At 45.2% G+C, this 23,237-nt stretch overlaps 1 protein-coding gene across 1 annotated transcript; it reads left to right on the forward strand.

Annotated features, from left to right (window-relative positions):
• The first annotated feature begins 387 nt into the window (after positions 1-387).
• Positions 388-6,801, forward strand: LOC139375740 (T-box transcription factor Tb). The gene is made up of 8 exons (XM_071117553.1): positions 388-593; positions 1,242-1,506; positions 2,278-2,412; positions 2,666-2,727; positions 2,880-2,938; positions 3,342-3,503; positions 5,207-5,339; positions 6,513-6,801. Exons 1-8 carry the CDS (start codon positions 388-390, stop codon positions 6,799-6,801), a joined length of 1,311 nt encoding a protein of 436 aa, XP_070973654.1.
• Positions 6,802-23,237: the final 16,436 nt, after the last annotated feature.

Consider the following 23,237-nt stretch of genomic DNA (forward strand, 5'->3'; position numbering starts at 1 on the left):
CTACCACGTGTAAATATTGACAGATTGAAGTAATAAAACAATTACAATTGGCTGGTGAGCCATCGACTTCAGACACATTTACCCATCCCTCCTGTAAAGCCATCCTTCCTCCCTACTCCTACTGATACAGTATAGCCTCATACAACCAATGGCTGACCAGACGGCATACATCAAAGCGAAGACCAGCCAACCAGCGATGGCACAAAGATATATCAGTTTATTGACTGTTACTTCGGAATATATATTCGGAAACTTGCAATGGAGTGGAGAATATTGGATATATTCAAGTGGGTTGGATATATAGCCTATTTGGGAGCGACCGATTTTTTGTTTTCTTAATCTCAAAGTGTAATACGTCATTTTTCAACCCTGGAGCTGTTGGAAAGAATGGCCTCAGGTGGCGGGGATGGCCCGGGGAAGGTTACACAGTACCGGGTGGACCACCTTCTCACTGCCGTGGAGAACGAGCTACAGGCGGGCAGCGAGAAGGGCGATCCTACGGAGAGACAACTCAAAGTCGGCTTGGATGAGAACGACCTGTGGCGGAAGTTCAAGGAACTCACGAATGAAATGATAGTAACCAAAAATGGCAGGTAAATCATTGAATTGACATGTGTTTTATATACATGTATACACTGTGTTATGGTTGGTTGTTTTATGCGTATTATTTATGGTTCGGCTACCTGCCAAATGTATAGCCTTTTTTTTTTTTTTACAACGATTCTTAATTTATTTAGTGTAAAAAGCAGGTAGGCTTATATATATATATATATATATATATATTTAATGTATTTAACTGGGCTAGTAAAAATATTTAAATGACGGTCTAGGAACCGTGGGGTTTAACTGCCTTGTTCAGAGGCAGAACGACAGATTTTTTTTTTACCTTGTCAACTCGTGGATTCGATCCAGCAACCTTTCGGTTACTGGCCCAACGCTCTAACCGCTACCTGCCGGCCCTAACAGCCGTAGGTTTATATCACAAATAAATAGTGTTAAACGTGTCTATAACATTGCTGTGGTATCAGTAATAAAGGAAACGGGATTGTACACATTCATTATATTTAGTTTTTTCTGGTAGCACCCAGGTCTATTAATATTCACATGGCCTATAAAGTGAACCACTCGTTCGCTTGACATTAGTGTCAATAATGCCCTATTGTACAATAGATTATAGTTATTGTTTGACTATAAAGGATGAGATAAGGACACCTGTTATTATATTTTCCTTTGTATCCAAGGCGCATGTTTCCGGTGCTGAAGGTGAATGTTTCTGGGTTGGATCCAAACGCCATGTACTCGTTCCTGCTGGACTTCGTGGCTGCGGACAACCACCGGTGGAAATACGTTAATGGGGAGTGGGTTCCCGGGGGTAAACCGGAGCCTCAAGCCCCGAGCTGCGTATATATCCACCCGGACTCGCCAAACTTCGGAGCGCGCTGGATGAAAGATCCGGTCTCATTCTGTAAAGTCAAACTCACCAACAAACTCAATGGAGGAGGCCAGGTTAGACGATTACAGTCTCATCACTTTAAATGTCATTTTATAACATTTTGAGTGCTCGTGTTTTTTTCAATAATTGTGATAACAATTTAGATCAGAAAACATGTCAAGTTATGGAATCAAATCAAATGTATTTATATAGCCCTTCTTACATTAGCTGATATCTCAACCAGGCTATGAGGGGTGGCCAGTCCTCTTCTGGCTGTGCCAGGTGGAGAGGAACCAGGCTATGAGGGGTGGCCAGTCCTCTTCTGGCTGTGCCGGGTAGAGAGGAACCAGGCTATGAGGGGTGGCCAGTCTTCTTCTGGCTGTGCCGGGTAGAGATGAACCAGGCTATGTGGGGTGGCCAGTCCTCTTCTGGCTGTCCCGGGTAGAGAGGAACCAGGCTATGAGGGGTGGCCAGTCCTCTTCTGGCTGTGCCGGGTAGAGAGGAACCAGGCTATGAGGGGTGGCCAGTCCTCTTCTGGCTGTCCCGGGTAGAGAGGAACCAGGCTATGAGGGGTGGCCAGGAATTTCCTAACGACACCCGTGCCAATATATCCTCCAAACACCAGCTTCTCGGGAATGATCACTTAAATAATATATGCCATTCAGAAGACGCTTTTATCTAAAGCGAATTAAAATCAAGCGTGTATACATTTTAGGCTATGAAGTCACGGGAACACCCATCAATCAACATTTTGATTAAAAAAAAGATATATTTCTACCTGTAAAATAAAGCCAATTATTTAACTTTTTGCGTTTAAAGAAAAACGTGTTTTATACATTTTTCAGATCATGTTAAACTCGTTGCACAAATATGAGCCACGTGTCCACATTGTGCGCGTCGGAGGGCCGCAGAGAATGATCACGAGTCACTCCTTCCCGGAGACTCAGTTCATAGCGGTCACTGCCTACCAGAACGAAGAGGTACATTATTGTATTGATACATTATTTTGATAAACACTCTAATGTTAATAGTAATGTGTGTTTTTTAGTTGTTGTTCACGTATAACTGTCCAATACGTAGACTTTGAAGTACGCAACGTTGTAGACATGTTGTTTTGATCTTTTTAGGTGAAGAAGATATAAAATGTTAAAAAAAATCTAGTTTAATAAATATTCGTTATTTTATTATTAGGTCTTAACCAATTTTGCATTGTATTTTCACTCCACATTTTAGATAACCGGTCTGAAAATCAAATACAACCCGTTTGCCAAGGCCTTTCTGGATGCTAAAGAAAGGTAGGGCAAGTTGCTTACTCCCTTTTCTGTCCACTATAAATATATATTTAGTTAGATTTGATTTAGAATATAGGATATATTAGTGAGTGTTTACTGGTAGATTGAGAGCCAGCGTTCCACAGACATGTTCTGATTGGATTCCCTCTCCACAGAACGGATCATAAAGACATTATGGATGACAATGACAACCAGCACTCAAGCTACTCTCAATGTAAGTATTTTAGATATATATATATATATATTTATTTATTTATTGAACATTTATATATATATATATATATATTTATTTATTTATTGAACATTTAAATAAAGAATGGGATTGATACATACGATAGAGTTAACAGACAGCACATTGGAAATGTAAACGCTGACTAAGTATTTTAGATATATATATTTATTTAGAAATTTAAATAAAGAATGGGATTGATACATACGATAGAGTTAACAGACAGCACATTAAATTCTTTATTTTTTAGATCTCAATTCTTCAATTTGACACATAATCAAAAAAAAAAAGGCGTTCAAAACAAATGTGGTGGATTTAACGAATAGAAGATATAAAACTCCCCACATAAAATGTTTCCCTGTGTTCCTGTGGGCCCACCACATTACAGTGAGTGGATGGTTCATCCCAGGACCTCCTGCTAGCCCTCACACACAGTTTGGAAGCCCGCTGTCCCTGTCCTCGTCCCGCGGCTGTGACCGCTACTCCACCCTGAGAAACCATCGCTCTGCACCGTACAGCAGCCCTTACACCCATCGCACCAACTCCCCTAGTGAGTGTCTCGCTCTCCTGTCCTCCACCTCCTCTCTACCCCCTCCCCTGTCCTCCACCCCCTCTCTACTCCCTCTCCTGTCCTCCACCCCCTCTCCTGTCCTCCACCCCCTCTCTAACCCCTCTCCTGTCCTCCACCCCCTCTCTACTCCCTCTCCTGTCCTCCACCCCCTCTCCTGTCCTCCACCCCCTCTCTACCCCCTCTCCTGTCCTCCACCCCCTCTCCTGTCCTCCACCCCTTTCTACCCCCTCTCCTGTCCTCCACCCCCTCTTCTGTCCTCCACCCCCTCTCTAACCCCTCTCCTGTCCTCCACCCCCTCTCTAACCCCTCTCCTGTCCTCCACCCCCTCTCTACCCCCTCTTCTGTCCTCCACCCCCTCTCTACCCCCTCTCCTGTCCTCCACCCCCTCTCTACTCCCTCTCCTGTCCTCCACCCCCTCTCCTGTCCTCCACCCCCTCTCCTGTCCTCCACCCCTTTCTACCCCCTCTCCTGTCCTCCACCCCCTCTTCTGTCCTCCACCCCCTCTCATCTCCTCCACCCCCTCTCCTGTCTTCCATCCCCTCTCCACCGCCTCCCCCACCACCTCCACAACACCCCTTCCCTTCTCCTCCACCTCTACCCATCCAGGACATAGCTACCTTCACCCCTTCCCTTCTCTCCTCCTCCACCTCTACCCATCCAGGACATAGCTACCATCACCCCTTCCCTCCTCTCCTCCTCCACCTCTACCCATCCAGGACATAGCTACCATCACCCCTTCCCTCCTCTCCTCCTCCACCTCTACCCATCCAGGACATAGCTACCTTCACCCCTTCCCTCCTCTCCTCCTCCACCTCTATCCATCCAGGACATAGCTACCATCACCCCTTCCCTTCTCTCCTCCTCCACCTCTACCCATCCAGGACATAGCTACCTTCACCTCTTCCCTTCTCTCCTCCGCCTCTATCCATCCAGGACATAGCTACCTTCACCCCTTCCCTTCTCTCCTCCGCCTCTATCCATCCTACCATCACCCCTTCCCTTCCTTTCCACCATTAACAAGAAAGTCAAACAAATGTGACTGACCAGGAGATATTCTGCATTCCTCTGGTCTTTGTGAGAGCAGGACACTCAGAGTTGTAAACAGCTGGTTTTCCAACAGGGAATGCCTGGACAGATGCATTAGTCAGTCATCATCACCTTCTTCAGTCAGTACTGTGTACTGTGAACGTGAACTAAAGACACCCCTAGAATTACATTTAGTACAGAGTAATTGACTTGATTCAAAGCCTCTTAAAAGCCCCGTTTCACAGTGAGAGAACTACAGAATACATACATACATACATACATATCAGAAGATATGTTTCTTTCTGCACTTCTTTTGTAAGAAAGAAACCCGGAGGACGCTGGGTCAACTGTGCCCCGTCCTATTGGACTCCCAAACACCGGCCGGATGTGATACAGCCTGGAAACAAACCAGGGACTGTAGTGACACCTCTGAGACGCTGAGATGCAGTGCCTTAGACCGCTGTGCCACTCGGGAGCTTCAACAGGCAGAAAGGAGCACTAACTAACTAACTTATTATTGGTGCCCCATGGTCTGGTGATTTAGACAATAGAGATCCAGGTTTAATTTTGTCTCCCCTAGCTGTTTCAAATAAAGAAAAAATGCCCTAAAGAATAAATGAATCTTTCAAATAAACTCATGATTGGTTGTGTTGCAGCTGGTTACTCTGATATGTCCTCTGGCTGTCTGTCCATGCTGCCCTCCCATGACAACTGGTCCAGTCTTCAGATGTCTTCCCACTCCACCATGCTGCCCGTGACCCACTGTAGCGTCACTGGGACCAACTCCAGGTTGGTGGCCTCAACACACCTCTCCTGCTGCCTCTTCTTCTCTCTGTCTCTCTGTCTCTGTCTCTCTCTGTCTCTCTCTGTCTGTCTCTCTCTCTCTCTCTGTCTCTCTCTTGTCTCTCTCTCTCTCTCTCTCTGTCTCTCTCTGTCTCTCTCTGTCTGTCTGTCTCTCTCTCTCTGTCTCTCTGTCTCTCTCTGTCTCTCTCTGTCTGTCTATCTCTGTCTGTCTGTCTCTCTCTTGTCTCTCTCTGTCTCTCTCTCTCTCTCTCGGTCTCTCTCTCTGTCTCTCTGTCTCTCTGTCTCTCTCTCTCTCTCTCTCTCTGTCTCTCTCTGTCTCTCTCTCTCTCTCTCTCTCTGTCTCTCTCTCTCTGTCTCTCTCTCTCTGTCTCTCTCTCTGTCTCTCTCGGTCTCTCTCTCTGTCTCTCTCTCTCTCTCTCTCTCTCTCTCTGTCTCTCTCTCTCTGTCTCGGTCTCTCTCTCTGTCTCTCTGTCTCTCTCTCTCTCTCTCTCTCTCTCTCTCTCTCTCTCTCATGTACTACTTATGAATGTGTTATGTAAGGGATATGAATGTGTCACGTACTGGTTATGAATGTGTTATGTAAGGGTTATGAATGTGTTATGTAAGGGTTATGAATGTGTTATGTAAGGGTTATGAATGTGTTATGTAAGGGTTATGAATGTGTTATGTACTGGTTATGAATGTGTCACGTACTGGTTATGAATGTGTTATGTAAGGGTTATGAATGTGTTATGTAAGGGATATGAATGTGTTATGTAAGGGTTATGAATGTGTTATGTATGGGTTATGAATCTGTTATGTAAGGGTTATGAATGTGTTATGTATGGGTTATGAATGTGTTATGTAAGGGTTATGAATGTGTTATGTATGGGTTATGAATCTGTTATGTAAGGGTTATGAATCTGTTATGTAAGGGTTATGAATGTGTTATGTAAGGGTTATGAATGTGTTATGTAAGGGTTATGAATGTGTTATGTAAGGGTTATGAATGTGTTATGTAAGGGTTATGAATGTGTTATGTAAGGGTTATGAATGTGTTATGTATGGGATATGAATGTGTTCATACATACTGTAGGTCTCTTTCCAGTAAAGAATTACCATGTATTCCAGGTGAAACTGACATAGTGTTCTGTTCTCGCCTGTCCTCTCTGTATCCAGCCAGTACCCCAGCCTGTGGTCTGTCAGTAACCCGTCCCTGACCCCTGTCTCCCAGTCGGGGGAGATGTCCAACAGCCTAGGCTCCCAGTTCCTGCGAGGCCCCAGTAGTAGCCACTATCCTGGGCTGTCTCACTCCGTCACAGCGCCACCTGGTGGATCCCCGCTGTATGACTGCAGCACGGCCACAGAGGTGCACGATGGTACGACACTATCGCATTACGATACGTCACCGCACAGTCACACGCGACTGACTACAGTATGGACTCCTGTTACACCTCCTTCCATGTAGGGGGAGAGAGAGAGACGGGGCAGGGTGGGGCAGGGGCGGGGCAGGGGCGGGGTGGGGCGGGGCAGGGGCGGGGCAGGGCGGGGTGGGGCAGGGGCGGGGCAGGGGTGGGGCGGGGCAGGGGCGGGGCAGGGCGGGGTGGGGCGGGGCAGGGCAGGGCAGACAGCGTAATACAATCAATGCCTATGTTTTGTGAAAAAAAGCTTGATAGCAACATGGATTGTGATCTGTTAACGTAATCAAAAGGTTATACTGAGCTTGTATCTGCTCATATTTCTACTTTTTCTACTGCTATTTTTCACAGGCGATAAATGTCTTTAGCTTTTATCCATTGAAAGAAGTACACTGATATCCGTGTGTGATAATTATACATCTAACGTGTTGTTCATAGTGTAAATATGAATATGATTATATTCATCACTTCAGAATGGAGGTTGACCATGTAAATACATAACATAATGTTGCTGTTTGTTTTATGAATTTGTCTGAGAAATGGTACTGTAATGGTACTGTAATGTAATCAATTAAAATGTCTGACTATTTCTTATCCTCGATTTGTCTACAATTATCTTTTATTCTGTTCTATTGATTTACTAAATCGAAACCAGTAGTCAAAGTTTGCACATTTAGGAAGCTTGTGTAGGATGGTAATGTACATTTAGGAAGCTTGTGTAGGATGGTAATGCACATTTAGGAAGCTTGTGTAGGATGGTAATGCACATTTAGGAAGCTTGTGTAGGATGGTAATGTACATTTAGGAAGCTTGTGTAGGATGGTAATGTAAAGTGTTACACTTTACACCTCTTGCTCTGGCTCGGCCAACTCATCCCTCCGCCCTGCGTTCTCTCTCTTTCTTTCTGTCACTATGTCTCTCGCTCTCTCTATATTACTATCTCTGTCTATCTCTCTCTATATCACTATCTCATCACTCTCTCTATATCACCATCTCTGTTTCTCTCTCTCTATCATTATATCTGTCTATCTCTCTCTATATCACTATCTCGTCACTCTCTCTATATCACCATCTCTGTTTCTCTCTCTCTATCATTATCTCTGCCTATCTCTCTCTATATTACTATCTCGTCACTCTCTCTATATCACAATCTCTGTCTATCTCTCTCTATATATCACAATATCTGTCTCTCTCTATATCACTATCTCTGTCTATCTCTCTCTATATCACTATCTCTGTCTATCTCTCTCTATATCACTATCTCTGTCTATCTCTCTCTATATCACTATCTCTGTCTATCTCTCTCTATATCACTATCTCTGTCTATCTCTCTCTATATCACTATCTCGTCACTCTCTCTATATCACCATCTCTGTTTCTCTCTCTCTATCATTATCTCTGTCTATCTCTCTCTATATCACTATCTCGTCACTCTCTCTATATCACCATCTCTGTTTCTCTCTCTCTATCATTATCTCTGTCTATCTCTCTCTATATCACTATCTCTGTCTATCTCTCTCTATATCACTATCTCTGTCTATCTCTCTCTATATCACTATCTCTGTCTATCTCTCTCTATATCACTATCTCTGTCTATCTCTCTCTATATCACTATCTCTGTCTATCTCTCTCTATATCACTATCTCGTCACTCTCTCTATATCACCATCTCTGTTTCTCTCTCTCTATCATTATCTCTGTCTATCTCTCTCTATATCACTATCTCTGTCTCTCTCTCTATCACTATCTTTGTCACGCTCTCTATATCACCATCTCTGTCTATCTATCTCTCTCTATATCACTATCTCTCTCTATATCACTATCTATGTCTCTCTCTATATATAGCACTATCTCTGTCTATCTCTCTCACTATCTTTGTCGTGGCTCTCTACAGTCGTGGCCAAACGTTTTGAGAATGACACAAATATTAATTTCTACAAAGTTTGCTGCTTCAGTGTCTTTAGATATTTTTGTCAGATGTTACTATGGATACTGAAGTATAATTACAAGCATTTCATAAGTGTCAAGGGCTTTTATTGACAATTACATGAAGTTGATGCAAAGAGTCAATATTTGCAGTGTTGACCCTTCTTTTTCCAGACCTCTGCAATCCGCCCTGGCATGCTGTCAATTAACTGTGACAGGATCCTCGCCAGTGTAGGAGGAAGAGTGAAGTCAAACTGTCCACTTAGGAAGCAACACTGATTGACAATAAATTTCACGTGCTGTTGTGCAAATGGAATAGACAACAGGTGGAAATTGTAGGCAATTAGCAAGACACCCCCAATAAAGGAGTGGTTTTGCAGGTGGTGAGCACAGACCACTTCTCAGTTCCTATGCTTCCTGGCTGATGTTTTGGTTACTTTTGGTTACAGTATATATATATATATGCCATAGTTGTTTGTTATTTCTATTCCGCTATATTTTCCTGACTCCTTTTCTCCCCTCCTACCTATGACCCCCTCCTGCCTCTGACCCCTCCTGCCTCTGACCCCCTCCTACCTCTGACCCCCTCCTGCCTCTGACCCCCTCCTGCCTCTGACCCCCTCCTACCTCTGACCCCCTCCTGCCTCTGACCCCCTCCTACCTCTGACCCCCTCCTACCTCTGACCCCCTCCTGCCTCTGACCCCCTCCTACCTCTGACCCCCTCCTGCCTCTGACCCCCTCCTACCTCTCACCCCCTCCTGTCTCTGACCCCCTCCTGCCTCTCACCCCCTCCTACTTCAGACCCCCTCCTACCTCTGACCCCCTCCTACCTCTGACCCCCTCCTACCTCTGACCCCTCCTGCCTCTGACCCCCTCCTACCTCTGACCCCCTCCTACCTCTGACCCCCTCCTGCCTCTGACCCCCTCCTACCTCTGACCCCCTCCTGCCTCTGACCCCCTCCTGCCTCTGATCCCCTCCTGCCTCTCACCCCCTCCTACCTCTGACCCCCTCCTTCCTCTGACCCCCTCCTGCCTCTCACCCCCTCCTACCTCTGACCCCCTCCTACCTCTGACCCCCTCCTACTTCTCACCCCTCCTACCTCTGACCCCCTCCTGTCTCTGACCCCCTCCTACCTCTCACCCCCTCCTACCTCTGACCCCCTCCTACCTCTGACCCCCTCCTGACTCTCACCCCCTCCTGCCTCTGACCCCCTCCTACCTCTGACCCCCTCCTACCTCTGACCCCCTCCTACCTCTGACCCCCTCCTGCCTCTGACCCCCTCCTACCTCTAACCCCATCTTCTGTTTGCTTTGGAAAAGTGCATTACTGTCACTCAGCTGTATTTTTAGTTTTAAGAAAATAATATGGTATTGACATTAAAAATAATAAAAATATATAAAAAAAAAAAAACAGTATGAAATACATTAGAAAACCTATTAAGACTTAACTGTCAAAACAAACTAAATAAAAAATAAATTATTTATGATGTGTGTCGGCGGTTGTGGGTTTAATCCAGAGGTAGTAGCTCTAACTCCCCAGCAGAGGGCAGAGCAACAACAAGCTACTGTTCTCAACTGTGGTAGGAATGACTGTCTGCTACACAATCAACCTATTGCAAATATGGAATTCACCCCGCTAGTGATGAACTATGCAAAATATTACATTTGAATTTTTACTGCCTCGCTCCAGTCTCTCTGAAGTGTTGACAAAAGAGACGGATTGTTCACTGAATAAAATATAAATTCTGTTTTGATTTGGCTCAGCATTTCATTTCCCAAATCAATGCATGGGTGTAATTCAATTTAACGCTGTTCTTTTAAAAAAAATCTATATATTGCTGTGAGGACGTATTTTTGTATCAAACCAGCAGTGAAATAAATAATACATTTATTTAATATTTGCAATGTCGTGAGAGTCCCTCTACTCTCTAAGCCTCAGGACATGCAGCTCTGGTCGCAGATCGGTTTAATCTCTGAGCATTGCTGTTCATAGAATCAAACAAGGAAGTTTGGTGTTGGGACCATATTACATAGCAATACACCATATTATATAGCAATACACCATATTACATAGCAATAAACCATACTATACACAGTGGGGAGAACAAGTATTTGATAACCTGCAAAATCGGCAGTGTTTCCTACTTACAAAGCATGTAGAGGTTTGTAATTTTTATGATAGGTACACTTCAACTGTGAGAGACGGAATTTAAAACAAAAATCCAGAAAATCTCATTGTATGATTTTTAAGTAATGAGCCACGTTATAGAGTCATGAGCCACGTTATAGAGTCATGAGCCACGTTATACAGTAATGAGCCAGGTTATACAGCAATGAGCCACGTTATACAGTAATGAGCCACGTTATACAGTAAGTAATGAGCCACGTTATACAGTAATGAGCCACGTTATACAGTAATGAGCCACGTTATACAGCAATGAGCCACGTTATACAGTAATGAGCCACGTTATACAGTAATGAGCCACGTTATAGAGTCATGAGCCATGTTATACAGCAATGAGCCACGTTATAGAGTCATGAGCCACGTTACACAATAATGAGCCCCGTTATACAGTAATGAGCCACGTTATACAGTAATGAGCCCCGTTATACAGCAATGAGCCACGTTATACAGCAATGAGCCACGTTATACAGTAATGAGCCACGTTATACAGTAAGTAATGAGCCACGTTATACAGTAATGAGCCACGTTATACAGTAATGAGCCACGTTATACAGCAATGAGCCACGTTATACAGTAATGAGCCACGTTATACAGTAATGAGCCACGTTATAGAGTCATGAGCCATGTTATACAGCAATGAGCCACGTTATAGAGTCATGAGCCACGTTACACAATAATGAGCCCCGTTATACAGTAATGAGCCACGTTATACAGTAATGAGCCCCGTTATACAGCAATGAGCCACGTTATACAGCAATGAGCCACGTTATACAGTAATGAGCCAGGTTATACAGCAATGAGCCACGTTATACAGTAATGAGCCACGTTATACATTAAGTAATGAGCCACGTTATACAGTAATGAGCCACGTTATACAGTAATGAGCCACGTTATACAGTAATGAGCCACGTTATACAGTAATGAGCCCCGTTATACAGCAATGAGCCACGTTATACAGCAATGAGCCACGTTATACAGTAATGAGCCAGGTTATACAGCAATGAGCCACGTTATACAGTAATGAGCCACGTTATACAGTAAGTAATGAGCCACGTTATACAGTAATGAGCCACGTTATACAGTAATGAGCCACGTTATACAGCAATGAGCCACGTTATACAGTAATGAGCCACGTTATACAGTAATGAGCCACGTTATAGAGTCATGAGCCATGTTATACAGCAATGAGCCACGTTATAGAGTCATGAGCCACGTTACACAATAATGAGCCCCGTTATACAGTAATGAGCCACGTTATACAGTAATGAGCCCCGTTATACAGCAATGAGCCACGTTATACAGCAATGAGCCACGTTATACAGTAATGAGCCAGGTTATACAGCAATGAGCCACGTTATACAGTAATGAGCCACGTTATACATTAAGTAATGAGCCACGTTATACAGTAATGAGCCACGTTATACAGTAATGAGCCACGTTATACAGTAATGAGCCACGTTATACAGTAATGAGCCCCGTTATACAGCAATGAGCCACGTTATACAGCAATGAGCCACGTTATACAGTAATGAGCCAGGTTATACAGCAATGAGCCACGTTATACAGTAATGAGCCACGTTATACAGTAAGTAATGAGCCACGTTATACAGTAATGAGCCACGTTATACAGTAATGAGCCACGTTATACAGCAATGAGCCACGTTATACAGTAATGAGCCACGTTATACAGTAATGAGCCACGTTATAGAGTCATGAGCCATGTTATACAGCAATGAGCCACGTTATAGAGTCATGAGCCACGTTACACAATAATGAGCCCCGTTATACAGTAATGAGCCACGTTATACAGTAATGAGCCCCGTTATACAGCAATGAGCCACGTTATACAGCAATGAGCCACGTTATACAGTAATGAGCCACGTTATACAGTAATGAGCCACGTTATACAGCAATGAGCCATGTTATACAGTAATGAGCCACGTTATACAGCAATGAGCCACGTTATACAGTAATGAGCCACGTTATACAATAATATGCCACGTTATAGAGTCATGAGCCATGTTATACAGCAATGAGCCACGTTATAGAGTCATGAGCCACGTTACACAATAATGAGCCCCGTTATACAGTAATGAGCCACGTTATACAGTAATGAGCCCCGTTATACAGTAATGAGCCACGTTATACAGCAATGAGCCACGTTATACAGCAATGAGCCATGTTATACAGCAATGAGCCACGTTATACAGCAATGAGCCACGTTATAGAGTCATGAGCCACGTTATACAGCAATGAGCCACGTTATACAGTAATGAGCCACGTTATAGAGTCATGAGCCATGTTATACAGCAATGAGCCACGTTATACAGTAATGAGCCACGTTACAGTAATGAGTGGATACTAGTAACAGTTTCTCCCTTCGTGTATATTTGCATCCCGCACGATGGTTGTGTAACACATGGGCCTACTGGTATATTTGGGACTCAGGTGTACTGACGTTTCTCAGAAATGGGTTCAATGTTGCTGTTTGTTGTGTTTTATTGGAACCTATAAACCTTTTATGATGCTGTGTTGTGTTACACCCAGCATCCAATCTTCACCTTATGTAACCATCATCCTCCTGGATGAGAAGGTCAACCACTGAGCATTCTGGGGAGATTAGAACCATCCGTCTCCCAGGAACATTCTGTCACAGCCTGAACAGTTTTCCCCCCTCGTCCCAAAGATGAGAGAAAAATTACTGTGTGCTTGTTTAGTGGAAGAAGGCTATAGGTACGAGTGACTGTCTCTCTGCCCATCGGTCTGTCTCTCTGCCCTTCGGTCTGTCCGTCCATCGGTCTGTCCGTCCCGCCCATCGGTCTGTCTCTCCGCCCATCGGTCTGTCTCTCCGCCCATCGGTCTGTCTCTCCGCCCATCGGTCTGTCCCTCCGCCCATCGATCTGTCCGTCCGTCCATCGGTCTGTCTCTCCGCCCATCGGTCTGTCTCTCCGCCCATCGGTCTGTCTCTCCATCCATCGGTCTGTCTCTCCGCCCATCGGTCTGTCTCTCCGCCCATCGGTCTGTCTCTCCGCCCATCGGTCTGTCTCTCCGCCCATAAGTCTGTCTCTCCGTTCATCGGTCTGTCTCTCCGCCCATCGGTCTGTCTCTCCGCCCATCGGTCTGTCTCTCCGCCCATCGGTCTGTCTCTCCGCCCATAAGTCTGTCTCTCCGTTCATCGGTCTGTCTCTCCGCCCATCGGTCTGTCTCTCCGTCCATCGGTCTGTCTCTCCGTCCATCGGTCTGTCTCTCCGCCCATCGGTCTGTCCGCCCATCGGTCTGTCTCTCTGCCCATCGGTCTATCTCTCTGCCCATCGGTCTGTCTCTCCACCCCTCGGTCTGTCTCTCCGCCCATCGGTCTATCTCTCCGCCCATCGGTCTGTCTCTCCGCCCATCGGTCTGTCCGCCCATCGGTCTGTCTCTCCACCCATCGGTCTATCTTTCTGCCCATCGGTCTGTCTCTCCGCCCATCGGTCTGTCTCTCCATCCATCGGTCTGTCTCTCCGCCCATCGGTCTGTCTCTCCATCCATCGGTCTGTCTCTCCGCCCATCGGTCTGTCTCTCCGCCCATCGGTCTGTCCCTCCGCCCATCGGTCTGTCTGTCCGCCCATCGGTCTGTCTCTCCGCCCATCGGTCTGTCTCTCCGCCCATCGGTCTGTCTCTCCGCCCATCGGTCTGTCCCTCCGCCCATCGGTCTGTCTGTCCGCCCATCGGTCTGTCTCTCCGCCCATCGGTCTGTCCCTCCGCCCATCGGTCTGTCTCTCCGCCCATCGGTCTATCTCTCCGCCCATCGGTCTGTCTCTCCGCCCATCGGTCTGTCCGCCCATCGGTCTGTCTCTCCACCCATCGGTCTATCTTTCTGCCCATCGGTCTGTCTCTCCGCCCATCGGTCTGTCTCTCCATCCATCGGTCTGTCTCTCCGCCCATCGGTCTGTCTCTCCGCCCATCGGTCTGTCCCTCCGCCCATCGGTCTGTCTGTCCGCCCATCGGTCTGTCTCTCCGCCCATCGGTCTGTCTCTCCGTCCATCGGTCTGTCTCTCCGCCCATCGGTCTGTCTGTCCGCCCATCGGTCTGTCTCTCCGCCCATCGATCTGTCTCTCCGCCCATCGGTCTGTCTCTGTCAACCTGTCTGTCTATTATAGTTTCACTAATGCATGCTCTCCCAATTTAATGTCCTCGCCTCAGTACACATCATTATTCCTGATCCATTATAATGCACTGGTGTGTGTGGGTGTGTGTGTGTGCATTAAAACACATTGTGGAAGGTTCTCAGATAATAATGATGATGTTGCTTACAGCCTGTTGAGGAGAGGAATTAAGGGGGTATCACATTGACGTCACCAGGGCTGATCTTTAGGCTTCAGTGAAGCCGTATAAATGCCTCAGTTTTTTACATTTTTTATCTGGAAGGGAAATCTACCCATTCCCCACTTTATTTGTTTTGAATTCATTTGCTGGAAGTTTATAGTTACTTCTGTTGTAAGATTATGTATTAAACTGTAAATTCCTCACTGTGTTCACTGCTCTGTGGCAACTGTCATATGCAAAGAAAAGAACGGAATGGGCCTTTAGCAAAATACACAGCACATCAATGGCACTTAAAATATTACGTCAACTAGAGCGCTCACTAACTACAAGGTTGCGTTGCGGATGGATGCGTTCGTTTCAGCGCGCCAGGTTTCTTAGGTAGGCAAAGATGTCACTTTCGGATTAATGGAATGGTCTAAAATGTGCAAACTATAGCAGATACTAAAATGAATGAAATACTCTGCGATTTCATGTTAGTCTTTGTGAAAAGATGAGATTGTAGTTTAAAAAGCAAGCTTGATCTATTTGGTATTTCTGAGACATAAAAAAAGAGAGTATAATTGAGTTTTTTAAACGAAAATAAAAGCTCTAACTAAAAGCCTTGAAGGGAGAAAATTTTTCCCTGTAGTAATAATCCCATTAGGACCCTATTGAAAAAAATGTCAGAGAGAGCACTAGCATTGACGCAAGTAGCTCTCTGACGTCAGTTGGTTATCTGCAGTGAAAGAGAGAGAGAGAGGGGGGGGGGGGGGGACAGAGAACGAGAGAGAGACACTACATAAAACAAAAGGAGCTTTGACTGCCTTTCAGAGGGAGATGGGAATAGCAGGCGTATAAATGTAAATCACAAGTTAATACAAATTTGACAGGGTACATTTTAGTGAATGTATATTTCATTCAGAGAGAGAGAGATTACCGCAAGCTGCAGTGTGCCTTTGGCTCAGCAGGTGTCCAGTTCCAAGACTTCCTCAAGTGAAATAAGTCGCCTAATGAAATAGGATAACACACACACACACACAATTGTGCATGAGAGGCTGCCTGAGAATTTAACAAGTAAATAGAGATTTTTTTTTAAAATCTCAAAATGATAGGAGTAAAAATTATTGGCACCCCTGTTTTCAATACCTTTCACTACCTCAACTTTGCAAAGGAAACGGCACTGAGCCTTTTTCCTGAAATGTTTTATGAGATTAAGAGAACACGTTGGGAGGGGACCTTAAGGCCATACCTCCACACGGAATCTTTCCAGATCCCTGATATCCTTTGTCTGTATTTATGGGCGGTCCTCTTCAACTCAAACCACAGGTTTACAATGGGGTTCAAGTCCGGAGACTGAGACGGTCATTCAAAATGTAGATTTTTTTTGTTCATTAACGATAAACATGTTTGGGTTTTTTTTTTTTTTGGGGGGGGGGGGGGCACAATCTAACAATGTAATTGTCTGCATTTGTGGCTTCTATCAATGTAATTGTCTGCATTTTTCATTCCCCCATATACATATATATACTTTTTTGTTGTTGTTGTAATAAATATAATAAAAAAATAAAAAAAAAATATTTCCTTATTATTTTCCCCTAATTCGATTAAACTAATAGACAACAATACTTAGGCTTCCACTTCCAGCTAATACATACATTTCACGGACAGTATATCTTACATGAGTTATCTTTCGTTTATTTTTAGTCCCAGCCTTCAGCTCCACTCAACCCCTCCCATCTATCTCTGAAGACCCTCCAGTCCTAGCCTTCAGCTCCACTCAACCACTCCCATCTATCTCTGAACACCATCCAGTCCCAGCCTTCAGCTCCACTCAACCACTCCCATCTATCTCTGAAGACCCTCCAGTCCTAGCCTTCAGCTCCACTCAACCACTCCCATCTATCTCTGAACACCATCAGGTCCCAGCCTTCAGCTCCACTCAACCCCTCCCATCTATCTCTGAACACCATCCAGTCCCAGCCTTCAGCTCCACTCAACCCCTCCCATCTATCTCTGAAGACCCTCCAGTCCCAGCCTTCAGCTCCACTCAACCCCTCCCATCTGTCTCTGAAGACCATCCAGTCCCATCCTTCAGCTCCACTCAACCCCTCCCATCTATCTCTGAAGACCATCCAGTCCCATCCTTCAGCTCCACTCAACCCTTCCCATCTATCTCTGAACACCATCCAGTCCCAGCCTTCAGCTCCACTCAACCCCTCCTATCTATCTCTGAAGACCCTCCAGTCCCAGCCTTCAGCTCCACTCAACCACTCCCATCTATCTCTGAAGACCCTCCCGTCCCAGCCTTCAGCTCCACTCAACCTCTCCCATCTATCTCTGAACACCATCCCGTCCCAGCCTTCAGCTCCACTCAACCCCTCCCATCTATCTCTGAACACCATCCCGTCCCAGCCTTCAGCTCCACTCAACCCCTCCCATCTATCTCTGAAGACCCTCCCGTCCCAGCCTTCAGCTCCACTCAACCCCTCCCATCTATCTCTGAACACCATCCCGTCCCAGCCTTCAGCTCCACTCAACCCCTCCCATCTATCTCTGAACACCCTCCAGTCCCAGCCTTCAGCTCCACTCAACCCCTCCCATCTATCTCTGAAGACCCTCCCGTCCCAGCATCCAGCTCCACTCAACCCCTCCCATCTATCTCTGAAGACCCTCCCGTCCCAGCCTTCAGCTCCACTCAACCCCTCCCATCTATCTCTGAACACCATCCCGTCCCAGCCTTCAGCTCCACTCAACCCCTCCCATCTATCTCTGAAGACCCTCCAGTCCCAGCCTTCAGCTCCACTCAACCCCTCCCATCTATCTCTGAAGACCCTCCCGTCCCAGCCTTCAGCTCCACTCAACCCCTCCCATCTATCTCTGAAGACCCTCCCGTCCCAGCCTTCAGCTCCACTCAACCCCTGCCATCTATCTCTGAAGACCCTCCAGTCCTAGCCTTCAGCTCCACTCAACCACTCCCATCTATCTCTGAAGACCCTCCCGTCCCAGCCTTCAGCTCCACTCAACCCATCCCATCTATCTCTGAAGACCATCCAGTCCCAGCCTTCAGCTCCACTCAACCCCTCCCATCTATCTCTGAACACCATCCAGTCCCATCCTTCAGCTCCACTCAACCCCTCCCATCTATCTCTGAAGACCCTCCCGTCCCAGCCTTCAGCTCCACTCAACCCCTCCCATCTGTCTCTAAACCCCTCCCATCTGTCTCTAAACCCCTCCCATCTGTCTCTAAACCCATCCCATCTGTCTCTAAACCCATCCCATCTGTCTCTAAACCCCTCCCATCTGTCTCTAAACCCCTCCCATCTGTCTCTAAACCCCTCCCATCTATCTCTGAAGACCCTCCCGTCCCAGCCTTCAGCTCCACTCAACCCCTCCCATCTATCTCTGAAGACCCTCCAGTCCTAGCCTTCAGCTCCACTCAACCACTCCCATCTATCTCTGAAGACCCTCCCGTCCCAGCCTTCAGCTCCACTCAACCCCTCCCATCTATCTCTGAAGACCATCCAGTCCCAGCCTTCAGCTCCACTCAACCCCTCCCATCTATCTCTGAACACCATCCAGTCCCATCCTTCAGCTCCACTCAACCCCTCCCATCTATCTCTGAAGACCCTCCCGCCCCAGCCTTCAGCTTCACTCAACCCCTCCCATCTGTCTCTAAACCCCTCCCATCTGTCTCTAAACCCATCCCATCTGTCTCTAAACCCATCCCATCTGTCTCTAAACCCCTCCCATCTGTCTCTAAACCCCTCCCATCTGTCTCTAAACCCCTCCCATCTGTCTCTAAACCCCTCCCATCTATCTCTAAACCCCTCCCATCTATCTCTGAAGACCCTCCTGTTTTGATTTCCATGTCGTATATTTTTCCCACTGTGACGTTTCATAAAAGTTAGAAACCTTTCTATTCTCATAGTCTTTGTTTTAGAGTATTATTATATCATTGATCGATTGACTGACTTTTCCAATCACCAGACAGTGATATTTGCAGAGTGCTATTTGCAGAGTGCTATTTGCAGAGGGCTATTTGCAGAGTGCTATTTGCAGAGTGATATTTGCAGAGTGCTATTTGCAGAGTGCTATTTGCAGAGTTATATTTGCAGAGTGCTATTTGCAGAGTGCTATTTGCAGAGTGCTATTTGCAGAGTGCTATTTGCAGAGGGCTATTTGCAGAGTGCTATTTGCAGAGGGCTATTTGCAGAGTGATATTTGCAGAGTGCTATTTGCAGAGTGCTATTTGCAGAGTGATATTTGCAGAGTGCTATTTGCAGAGTGCTATTTGCAGAGGGCTATTTGCAGAGTAGATTCTTCAAAGTAGCCACCCTTTGCCTTGATGACAGCTTTGCACACTCTTGGCATTCTCTCAACCAGCTTCACCTGGAATGCTTTTCCAACAGTCCTGAAGGAGTTGGATGATATCATAGAAATTTCTAAATTATTAGCATATCACACAAAATGGATGACGTAGTACACAATTGGATGATGAAGTACACATAAAATGGGGACCACTTTTGGCTTTAAAATAAAATAAATAATTAAAACAACCACCACTAAAAACTACACTAAAGGGTGGATTTGCACGAGTAAAATATTTCGAGCGAGATCTAGCTCTCTTCCACATAGGATCTGCAACTTTTCTGTTTACACTGGTCTTGGATGTGGGTTTGGTCTAGAAGAGATACACCTTTTGTCAAAATTGACTTTTCACAGCAGGTTTAGATATTTAGATTAAGGTTAGTGATAGCTAAAAATACACCCCCCCCCAAAAAAAAGTTAACTTTTGAAATCAATTTGATAACAGCTGTATCCCATTTAAACAAAGACCTTGGATGTGGTGTGGCCATAGAGAATGATAGAGGCCTCTAGTGGCCAAAAGGACTTCCACCAAGCGTCTGCCATTTTAAAGTAGTCAACTGGGTGGCGATTCCTATGAGTTGTAGCCTCAAGGGCACTGGCCATGCCGTCACATACGCTGTAACAGAACCGTTATAAAAAGAGTCCTCTATCTCTATTGGTGTGGCCAAAGCCATATTCCTACATGCAGCCATTAGTATACTGGAAATACAGACTCTGAGATCATACAGGGGTAGAGTCTTACAAGTATTGGAAACAACATTGGGTGTGGTTACGGTCGGAACATGTGGCTCTGAGCAACATTGGGTGTGGTTACGGTCGGAACATGTGGCTCTGAGCAACATTGGGTGTGGTTACGGTCGGAACATGTGGCTCTGAGCAACATTGGGTGTGGTTACGGTCGGAACATGTGGCTCTGAGCAACATTGGGTGTGGTTACGGTCGGAACATGTGGCTCTGAGCAACATTGGGTGTGGTTACGGTCGGAACATGTGGCTCTGAGCAACATTGGGTGTGGTTACGGTCGGAACATGTGGCTCTGAGCAACATTGGGTGTGGTTACGGTCGGAACATGTGGCTCTGAGCAACATTGGGTGTGGTTACGGTCGGAACATGTGACTCTGAGCAACATTGGGTGTGGTTACGGTCGGAACATGTGGCTCTGAGCAACATTGGGTGTGGTTACGGTCGGAACATGTGGCTCTGAGCAACATTGGGTGTGGTTACGGTCGGAACATGTGGCTCTGAGCAACATTGGGTGTGGTTACGGTCGGAAAATGTGGCTCTGAGCAACATTGGGTGTGGTTACGGTCGGAACATGTGGCTCTGAGCAACATTGGGTGTGGTTACGGTCGGAAACATGTGGCTCTGAGCAACATTGGGTGTGGTTACGGTCGGAACATGTGGCTCTGAGCAACATTGGGTGTGGTTACGGTCGGAACATGTGACTCTGAGCAAGTGTGATGTCATTAATATTTGTTACAAATGTATTTATGTTACTGTTAAGTTGTCTATTGTTTTTTGTCTACAAGCATTTCGCTACACCAGCAATAACATCTGCTAAACACGTGTATATGACCAATACAATTTGATGTTTCTGTTTATTGTAAAAAACAAAAGTTACATAATTAATATAAATATTTTTTTTATAGCGTACCGTAAATACCATAGTATATAGACAAACAAAATAAGGATAGAAATTTAACTATACAGGAGCTTCCTTTCTAAACCATGTTGCATACTTGATTAACGCAATGATTCGCAAATGCCTGGATATTTTAAAAGTCTTTCATTTTCAATTTGGCTAAGAGCAAAAATGCCATCTACTGGTATTAAGGTAATTAAGGTAATTCTTGCAGCAACCTGTGGTCTGGGAGAGCCATTGTCTTTACACCACGGGAGGCTGGTGGCATCTTAATTGGGGAGGACAGGCGCGTGGTAATAAGTGACATGGGTTCCATGTGTTTGATGCCATTTCATTTGCTCATTTCCAGCCATTATTATGAGCCGTCCTCCCCTCAGCAGCCACCACTGCACCGCTCAGAGAGGGGTTATGTGGTGTAGACGTCTACCTCCAGGGGTAGTGTGGGAGACATTGGTCTCTTTACAGTACACACATATCTATCCTGGACCTAGCTTGTGTCCCAAAGTAGTGTAGAGTAGATTAGTGTAGTGTAGAGTATTGTAGACTAGAACAGAGTAGAGTAGATTAGTATAGATTAGAGTAGAGTAGTGTAGAGTATAACAGAGTAGAGTAGAACAGAGGAGATTAGTGTAGAGTAGTGTTGGTTAGTGTAGTATAATGTGGTGTCTTTGGCTATGCCAGATTAAGTGATATGACATGCTATTCTATAAAATCCTTTCTCTGTCATTAATATTACCTGATTGAGCTAATCATGTAAATGTAATTAACTAGGAAGTTGGGGCACCACGGAGTAATATTTATTGAGCTGTTATCTTCCGAATAAACTCTTAATGACCTAGTAATATTTTACATCAATAGCAGTCAATATTAATCATCACCTTAATTCAGTCTCATCTGAAAGTTGTAAATTCTTGGTCATCTTCACGAACCGTGGCTAACAAGTAGAATCAGCAATACAAAATTGGGTTTAATTATTTATTAACTAAATACCTAACTAATCACACAGAATTACATATACACAGAATGAATCATACCTTGATGACAAATGATGTCACAAAGGAAAATTCTCTAGAGGACGGAACAGATATGACAGCTGGTTACACAAAGAAAAGGGGGATTTTGTTTGAGTGAAAGAGCGGGAAGACTGAGGAACAAAGGGAGAAGCGATGTCTCTATTGGGCCGTAGGCAGCTACTCTATCGTAAATACAGAATCTTATGCATTTTCAATTACTGCCCATTTGGAAAAGGAAAATGGAATAAATATTTACTTTGAGCTGCGCTTTGGTAGGTTGGTGGTAGATGGAAATCCGTGTTTCCCAACAGAGTCCTTTGTCCTTTGAAGAATGTATCTGGTGGTAAATTGGATACGTTGTAGTGTCGTCGTTGGATGGTAGACGGGATACTCTGTCTGTCCTTTCCGAGCCCATGTTTTTAGCTGATGTTGCTAACTCAACGGCTAGGAGGTATAACTTCTGTAGTGAATAAGAGTTCAAAGTTCATACAATTCACAACCAAAGCTCACGCTGAGGTTGGCTTAGTTCTGTAGTTGACATGTTAGTTCTTTTTAACATATGGACCGTCGTCCTCACATCCTCGGAACAGAAGGTTATATTGTCGTCAAGGCTTTATATAGGAAGGAAGAGTTTTATTGGTTATAACCAATGTCTCTTCACGTGGGCGGGCCACTGAGTCGGGCCTAATTCACTCATGAAAACCCAATTCTCACATTTTAGAAGCTAAAATCACATTTCATCCCATCACATAATTTCATATTCAAACATTTAAATTGCACAACAATTCCATGTGAATCTGATAACTAGAATGTGTAGACTTTCCACTGTAGAGTTTATGTCATCCTATCATTGATGAGAATGTCTAAGATGACAACAGAACTGACATCATATTCATTAAGTACCAACACATATGTTCAACTGGTTGGATTACCAGAATATGGTTCAGAAAGAGTATGTGGCCTTTTCAGTAGCCTACAGACTGGAGATAAAATGTATATAGTGCACGTTTCTCCGATCAATAATCTAAATTACACCCAATCAAAAATAAAAACAATAAATGCACTGAC

Source organism: Oncorhynchus clarkii, chromosome 20 (genome assembly GCF_045791955.1).
Source record: "Oncorhynchus clarkii lewisi isolate Uvic-CL-2024 chromosome 20, UVic_Ocla_1.0, whole genome shotgun sequence".
NCBI classification, from domain to species: domain Eukaryota; kingdom Metazoa; phylum Chordata; class Actinopteri; order Salmoniformes; family Salmonidae; genus Oncorhynchus; species Oncorhynchus clarkii.